General features: G+C 47.2%; 2 protein-coding genes across 2 annotated transcripts; both read right to left on the bottom strand.

Annotated features, from left to right (window-relative positions):
• Positions 1–212: 212 nt before the first annotated feature.
• LOC124678772 lies at positions 213–494 on the bottom strand. The gene has a single exon (XM_047214629.1). It carries the CDS (start codon positions 492–494, stop codon positions 213–215), a length of 282 nt encoding a protein of 93 aa, XP_047070585.1.
• An 8,276-nt stretch (positions 495–8,770) lies between these two features.
• Positions 8,771–9,043, bottom strand: LOC124678773. Its single transcript, XM_047214630.1, has one exon. The coding sequence runs from the start codon at positions 9,041–9,043 to the stop codon at positions 8,771–8,773; it is 273 nt and encodes a 90-aa protein (XP_047070586.1).

The raw sequence follows: 9,043 nt of genomic DNA, 5'->3' as shown, positions 1-9,043 counted from the left end.
TATTGGTTTGTAATCAGGAAAGCTCAAGCAGTGGGGTTTGGACGCGATCACCCAATAGTGCAAGGTAAACACACAGCTGAGCTTTGTTCTTGTACCGTATCTGACACAACATAAGCCCGAGAATGTGCATGCCGATCGAGAACGAGTAACTAGCACCCCAATCTAGCCATCTAATCTAATTAAGAACATCTAACTGTTGGTTCATCGATCGGTTAGTTGTTTGGTCCCCAGTTGCTGAGGTACATGACAGTCCGGAGTTCCTCCTCCTGCTCCTGCCTCGCCTTCCTTCTCGCCGCGGCACCACCGGCAGCGGGCACCGCCTTGCTCTTGCTGTTCCCGGCCGCCGCAGTACTGCTGGCGCGCTGCTGGACTGACCGGAACGCGTGGTTCCAGCTTGACAGCCCGGCATGCCGATCCTTGAGCGCCTCGGCCGTGCCCGCGCCCACGCTCATCGCCGCCGCCCACGACGACGCCTTCGCCTTGCCGCTCGCCATCTGATCGTATGGTGTCGTATCGACGATGTGCTCGAGTTGTTCGTTCGATGCTGTGTGTGTGTATGGTAATTGAGCTGCGAGCTGGCGGTACTAGTCGTGGTGGTTTTATAGGTAAGGCCGGCCGGAGTTGCGATGTAACTGTGCTGTGTGCTTGCCGGCCGTCGCTACCTCGTACGTACGGCCACGCGCATGGGGAAAACCAGAGGCTACAGCCATTGTTTCCACGATACCAGGGACTTAGTGCTTCTATGTCAGCGTCTGCTGATGAGAGCGTGCGCGGCGCACCTGAGGAGATACCTCAGTGTTGTCTGTCCTATGAGTGTGAGGCTGATACTATTATAATTCACAGATTGATCAGGTTAATAATTTGAAATGGACCTCCTGTGTGCTTTATAATTCATTATCGAAAAAAAAGTGGAGAGATTGGTCTTGATCCAGTAGCATCCTCAACTGGGCTAGTCTGCAACAGGTCGTCCCTCTCATGGATGGGTCGTTGAAGGAATGGTGGACACAGGGAAGAGCTATGCTGGACAAAACCGATTGGGGCAAAGCTAAGCTCCATTGTGATTCAGGTCTCATGGTCGATCTGGTGTGAAAGGTGTTATGCTTAAAATTGCATGAGATCGCAAAAGCAGCCACTGGAACACCTAGTTAACATAAGACAGAGAGGTTTAGAGATGCATTACGGGGCATTGACGATCCCATCGACGCCTGCGTGAGGCAGGCTTGGTGTGGGGGTGTTGATGACGAACTTGTGGTCGATGACGATCTGGGGATCCTCCTCGATCCCCTCGGGCCGCCACCTGCACTGCCCTGGAACAGAGCGACGAGGTTCCAGCCTTCCCGTTGCTTGTGCGCGGACTGCGATCGGTGCAGAGCCTTAGGAATATCGGGGAGCAGCGAGACTAGGCGACTAACAGATGATCGCTAGCCACCGGGGTTCCCCCTTTTATGTGCGCATGCAACAGGGGGCCACGAACCATCAGTTGGTTAGCGACGCCCCCGATCAGGGCGTTTAGAGATAAGTCACGTACAGAAAAGGTCGTCCTGGACGTTGGTCCTGTGGGCCCCCTTTTCTTCTTAACGTTAAGTGTTTCTGAAAATATCTCTTTTATCTGTTAACTGAACCTGACAGTATATTAACCTGACAGATCAATCCAACATTCTCCCCCTTGATCGTTAGGTTAACTTCATTTGCCCATTCTCCATAGAAATAATAAACCAAAGTGAGGTGTTGCAATAGCCAATGAAAAATGCTATTGAACCTCAACACTTATAACATACCAGCCTATTTCGAAATGGATAACATAATACTTATTGGGAGTGGTTCTTATTGTGGTCCCTTTATTCCAGAATCATAAGGCTTCCAGTAATCCCATGCCGGCAACATGCTCACGAAAGATTCTGGGTGGTAAGCCTTTCGTTAGCGAATCCGCAAGCATACGAGTCGTACTTATATGCTTAACATTAGTTGTTTGATCCTGGATCCTATGCATCACAACATGATACTTAATGTCAATGTGTTTGGCAGCATCACTTGACTTGTTGTTATTCGCATAGAAAACTGCGGGTTCATTATCGCGAGTACAATAGAAGTGGTTTTGAAATGCTGTCGACCACTTTAAGTCCGGGAATGAAATTCTTTAGCCATACAGCCTGCCCGAGTGGCCTCATAACATGCTATAAACTCTGCTTGCATCGTAGATGAAGCAACTATAGTTTGTTTGGAGCTTTTCCACGATATAGCTCCTCCGGCAAGTGTGAATACATAACCTGACGTGGATTTCTTACTATCCACACAACCGGCATGATCAGAATCTGAATAACCAACAACTTGTAGGTTATCAGACCTTCTGTACGTCAGCATGTACCCTTTTGTCTCTTGCATATAACGCAAGACTTTCTTTGCGACCTTCCAGTGGTCTAGTCCTGGATTTGATTGGAATCTGCCAAGCATCCCGGTTATAAAAGCCAAGTCAGGGCGTGTACAAACTTGTGCATACATGATGCTTCCGACAACTGAAGCATAAGGAACCGACTTCATCTGATCAGTTTCAATTTGGTTCCTCGGACATTGAAATGTCCCAAACTTATCGCCCTTGACTACTGGGGCAGGTGAGCCAGAGCACTTATGCATATTGAATTTCTTTAGTACTCGCTCAAAGTATGCCTTTTGTGATAGTCCCAACACACCTTTAGACCTATCTCAATGAATCTCAATGCCGAGGACATATGAAGCTTCACCGAGATCTTTCATATCAAAATTGGAAGACAGAAAATTCTTGGTCTCGTGCAGCATATCCTTATCACTGCAGGCCAATAATATGCCATCCACATACAGGACTAATATTGTGAACCTACTGCCCTTAAACTTAACATAAATGCAGTTGTCCTTAACATTTTCAGTAAAACCAAAAGTTCTAATAATCTTATCGAACTTGAGGTACCACTGTCTTGAAGCTTGCTTCAAGCCATAGATGGATTTCTTCAGACGACATGCTAAATGTTCCTTTCCTTCCACAACAAAACCTTCCGGCTGAGTCATGTATACGTCTTCATCAAGGTCACCATTTAGAAATACCGTCTTAGCGTCCATTTGATGCAATTCTAGGTCAAAATGAGCTACCAGAGCCATGACGATCCTAAAAGAATCTTTAGATGACACATGAGAGAAAGTCTCATTATAATCGATTCCTTCTCTCTGTGTGAAACCTTTTGCCACAAGTCTAGCTTTGAACCTTTCGATGTTCCCTTTGGGGTCGTACTTAGTTTTGTAGATCCATTTGGAGCCTACTCTTTTGGCGTCATTAGGAACTTCTACTAGGTCCCAAACATCATTTGAGCTCATAGATTTCAACTCGTCTTCCATGGCGATTTGCCACTTAGACGAATTCAAACTCTTAATGGCCTCCTTGTATGAGGTTGGATCCTCCACCTTTCCTATATCGTCTACATCCTCACTCATGTAGGTGATATAATCATCCGAGATGGCTTTTCTTCTTTCTCGATGTGATCTTCTCACAGGCGATGGTGGTGGAGGGGCATTATTATTATGAGGATCTTCTTCATTATCCGACTGGTGATTTTCTTCACCTTCTGGATTTGCGTTATCATTAGTTTCAGGATCACCATCAGGTTGAGGACCAGAACTGTGAGGTTCAGTCTCAACATTAGAAGTGATTCTCCTCTGCATTGGTAGAACGACCTTTTGGATAATCGGGGATGGAGCACACACCCACTTTTCCTCAAGATCGATCTTCCTTATTTCATTAACTTCATTATCCTCAAAAAATACCGCTTGCCGGGTCTCCACGTACTTAGTGGTATGACCTGGGCAATAGAAACGATATCCCTTTCCCCTGTGCGGGTATCCAACGAAGAAACAACTAACCGTTTTTGGGTCTAACTTCTTAAGTTGTGGATTGATAATTCTAGCTTCAATAGGACAGCCCCACACACGTAAATAGTTCAAGCTCGGTTTCTTTCCCGTCCACATCTCGTGAGGTGTGTTCGGTGCTGACTTAGTGGGAGCAAGATTTAAAATATGTGCAGCCATCTTCAATGCCTCCATCCATAGGCTTACCGGCAAACTTGCATGACTGAGCAAGCTACACACCATATCCAAAAGCGTGCGATTGCGGCGCTCAGCCACACCATTTTGTTGAGGTTCACCAGGCATTGAATAATGGGCAACAATTCCATTCTCAGCTAGGAACTTAGCAAAAGGTCCTGGAATTTGCCCATAAGGAGCGTGCCTACCGTAATACTCTCCCCGCGATCAGATCGTACAACTTTAATTTTTGCATTCAGTTGGTTCTCAACTTCGGCTTTGAACACTTTAAATTTGTCCAAAGCTTCGATCGATCACGTATAGGGTAAATGTACCCATAACGGGAAAAGTCGTCCGTGAAGGTGATGAACGAATCAAAACCATCTATAGACTTAACATTAAGAGGTCCGCATATGTCAGTATGTATGAGTTCGAGGACACTCGTGGCTCTTACCGCTCCTTTCTTAATTGTTTTTGCATATTTACCTTTGATGCAATCAACACATTTGTCCGCATCGAGAGAAGTCTAATGGGAGGAGTACATCATTTTTAATAAGTCTTTCCATTCCCCCCTCGAAATGTGGCCTAAACGACAGTGCCACAATTTCGAAGAAGTGCTAGTACCCTTCCATTTCTTCTCAACATTCGAAACATTACTCACATGCAAAACATAATCATTGATAGATAACATATATAGTTTGCCTCGTCTGACACCGAGACCAACATCCTTATTACAATAGTTTAAAACAAATTGTTTGTTACCAAACTTGCACTCATACATGTTATCATCGAGACAAGAGAAAAATTAAATTCCTACTTAAAGTAGGTACATAAAGAACATTATTTAAATGAAGGTGAAAGCCGGTGTGGAGCTCCAAGGTGAGTGACCCAACAGCTTCAACATCAACTTCAACTCCATTTGCAACTCTAAGTCGTCTTAACCCGCTTGTTATGGTTTGGATCAAATTTAATCCCTTTCTTCATCATCCACTTGAGGTATTCATGACATTCCTTCCTGTAATGGCCTTCCTTCTTACAAAAGAAACACACATTATCAGTAGGCGCTGAAGACTGTCCATTATCCTTTTCCTTTCCTTTAAACTTTGGCATTTCCTTCTTGAAGGTTTTCTTTGGCGACTTTGAAGGGCCTGACCCATCATGCTTTCTCTTTGAGGAGACAACATGAAAAGCCCGATCCTTGTTCTGCCTTATCATTCGTTCTTCTTCCTGGACAATCCGAGGGGATATCTCAGCAAGTGTCCACTTCTCCTTCATGGAATTGTAGTTGATCTTGAACTGATCGAACTCTTCGAGGAGGGACTCCAAGATCATGATGATAAGGAGGTTGTCACTGAGCTCACACTTTAGGTGCTTCAGTTTATTTGAAGCATTTATCATTCTCAGTATGTGTCCCCCTAACATCACCATCATTTTTATACTTGCCAAGTAGCTTGTGAAAAAGCTCATGAGCATAAACCTTTTCAGAGCCTTTGAATTGCTCCTCCAAGGCTTCCATAAATTCCTTAGCAGTATCTTTCTTGGGGAGAGCCCCAATAATCTCACGTGAAATGGAAGAATTCATCACGAGCATTGCAACGTGATTGGATTTGTCCCACTTCTCCATCTTGGAGTCATAAGTTTTCTTTAGTTCATCATACCCCGTAGCACCAGCAACTGGCGCCACGGGCTTATCCTCCCTTAAGGCATAATCAAACTCGTTGAAAGCCAAACATAGCTCAATGGAGTTCTTCCAACGAGGAAAGTTGCTGCCGGTCAACTGCTCGACAGCATCATAACGCATCGCAGCGGAAGCTGAAAATTGACATGGACATTCATAAGTACAATTGCATGAATATAAAATAGACATGCCATAAAATTCTGATTCTATGTCAAACACCGTTGGGCAGAAATGACACGAAATAGAACAACATTAGGGGTTGACATGCAGAAATAATACAACGTTGGTCAGAATTATTTTGCAGCCATAACATTCTCAAAATAAACATCAACTTTAAATCATTTAAGGAACAACATGTGTGATGCTTAATTTGATAATTCAACATTAAAACATATTAAATATTCTAGACAAGAAAATCTCGTTGGTTCATTTCTTTCCAGAACAATAACATGTTTTCTGATCATATTTTATAGGCAATGATTTTTCTGTATACAATAGTGCAAAAAAACATAAGGAATGACATTTAGAATGCACTAAAAAACACAGAAAATGGACAAAGAAAATCGGCAGCCCAGAAAAATTACTGGACTACCGACAACCTGGGCCGAAGCCCATCCTCAGATTTAGCCCAAAAGGACCCCCGGCCTGGCTTCCCCTTCCCGCAGCGATCTGGACCGTCTGATCGATCGGACGGCCGAGATCCCCCGCGGCCAGAACAAAACAGCGGCCGAGCCCTAACCCTAAAACATTTCTTGCCTCCTCCCCCGATTATTCCGCGACAGAGAGAGAGAGGCGGAGAAACCACCGTCCGGCGGCGCGGGCGCGCGAGGCGGCCCCGGCCCCGGCGGGCGCGAGGGCGCCAGGAGGCCACGGCGAGCGTGCGAGGCGGCCACGGCCCCGGCGGCCCGAGCGCGCGAGGTGGCCACGGCCCCGGCGGGCGCGAGCGCGCGATGGCGACCACGGCCCCGGCGGCCCGCGTTCTCCTTCCCTGCTTCATCCCGGCGCGGTGGCGGCGCTCGCCGGAGCAGCGTGCGACGGACCATGTCCGGCGCGCTCCTCCGTCGAGCGTGGTACTGGCGCCGTCTCCTTGAGGGTAGGTGGTGCTGACCGGCGAGGCCGGCAGCCTTTATGTGACGACAGGGGCAGGCGGCGCGCGGCCACCCGCGTCTGCGTCCATTCCGCGCCTCGCGACGCGTCTACCCGCACGCCCCTCCGTCGGGAGGAAACGGCGGCGCGGGACCTCTGCCCTCGCCGGAGCAGCGGCTGCTCCGACGGCCCCCGGAGGGATAGGCAGCGACCCGGCGGCGTAAGGTGACACTCCAAATCTTGCAATTTCGTTTTCAGAAATTGGGGAACATAGATTAGGGTTCATACATCATCTAATCTGAGGCTTAAAAACATGATAGCATCACGAGATCGCTTGCAGATGGAATAATCTGAGAGCCTAAACATGAACATAAACTGCCTAAAAACATGATCTTTATACAAAAAACGTGATCTCAGATCACTACTAGGGTTCTAGTGCTAGCAGTACTAGGCTCTGATACCATTGTTATGCTTAAAATTGCATGAGATCGCAAAAGCAGCCACTGGAACACCTAGTTAACATAAGACAGAGAGGTTTAGAGATGCATTACGGGGCATTGACGATCCCATCGACGCCTGCGTGAGGCAGGCTTGGTGTGGCGGTGTTGATGACGAACTTGTGGTCGATGACGATCCGGGGATCCTCCTGATCCCCTCGGGCCGCCACCTGCACTGCCCTGGAACAGAGCGACGAGGTTCCAGCCTTCCCGTTGCTTGTGCGCGGACTGCGATCGGTGCAGAGCCTTAGGAATATCGGGGAGCAGCGAGACTAGGCGACTAACAGATGATCGCTAGCCACCGGGGTTCCCCCTTTTATGTGCGCATGCAACAGGGGGCCACGAACCATCAGTTGGTTAGCGACGCTCCCGATCAGGGCGTTTAGAGATAAGTCACGTACAGAAAAGGTCGTCCTGGACGTTGGTCCTGTGGGCCCCCTTTTCTTCTTAACGTTAAGTGTTTCTGAAAATATTTCCTTTATCTGTTAACTGAACCTGACAGTATATTAACCTGACAGATCAATCCAACAAAAGGAACTCCAGGGTTTTTTGACAAGGGGTACAAGCTTGTGAATGTGCTGATTTATCAGATCAAAGCGAAACCAAGTGCTAGGCAATAACTAGTGTTGGTCGTTTGTCGCTCATCGATAGTAAGCCTTTCATCTGTTTGTTTTGCGTAGCTCTATGTTGAGCTTCTGAATCTTGGGCTAGTGGTGCCTATTTTGGTTTCTGAACTTTGTGTCGTTCTTGTATTCTTGATGTGGGCTGCTCATCTTGTAAAACTTCAGCTTCATTGGTGGTTTTCCCTATTCGAATATAATACACTACATGCAATGCTCTTGTATGGTTCCAAAAAAAAAGATTGAAAAAAATTCGCAAAAAAAAAAAGCTCTTGCATGGTTTGAAAAAAGAAGAAGATTGGTCTTGTTCCCAGAAAGACACTAGGCAACAGTTCTCCTAGTCGTTTAGTGTTGAAACTGGAACCGTGAGACTCTGATATGGCTCATTCTGTCATTTTGATGATAACATGGAGATGGATCCGGCCTGCTGTTTAACATGGTCGGTCGGACGAAAGAACTGAAGGCATATGTTCCTCCCAAATGACTACGAACATGATCCCTTCACTAGTGATAGGAGAATTTTTATCATGTCAATTCAGCAAGTGCAGAGTGAATAAACACTGCATAAGATTTCAGATAATACTCGCCATGTTCTCACCGGCCGCACAGTAATCGAGCACGGAAAACTACTCGCAACCAATTCAGAATGTCCACGAAAACGATCACAGAAGCAAACGAACAAGCAGGGTAGTATAAACTCTCTTTTGTTTTTGCGAACGAGCGTACTGAAAAGTTTCATCATCATCGTCTCGTGGTATATTACAATGGGGAAACAATCAACCAGCCAAGTCTCAGGCAACGGTTGTTGCAGCAAACACACCTAGCTAGTGATTGCTAACTGCAAACTAATTGGGTCCCCAGCAGCTGAGGTACATCACCGTCCTCAACCCTTCCTCGGCCTTCTGCGCTCGCCGCTGCTCTGCCACAGCCGCCGCAGAGACCGGAAGCTGCTTCTTGCCCTGCGAGACGGCGCCGCGGGCACTTGACTTGGCCTTGGCGGCCCGGTGGATGGACCTGAGCGCGTAGTTCCAGCGGCAGAGGCCGGCCTGGTCCTTGAGCGCCTCCACGGCGCCCACGCTCATCGCCACCGTCCACGATGCCTTCGCTGCAGCCGCCAT

This window comes from Lolium rigidum, chromosome 7 (genome assembly GCF_022539505.1).
Source record: "Lolium rigidum isolate FL_2022 chromosome 7, APGP_CSIRO_Lrig_0.1, whole genome shotgun sequence".
Classification (NCBI taxonomy): Eukaryota; Viridiplantae; Streptophyta; class Magnoliopsida; order Poales; family Poaceae; genus Lolium; species Lolium rigidum.
The sequence above is the reverse complement of the archived record's forward strand: the minus strand, read 5'-3'. Positions and strand labels throughout refer to the sequence as shown.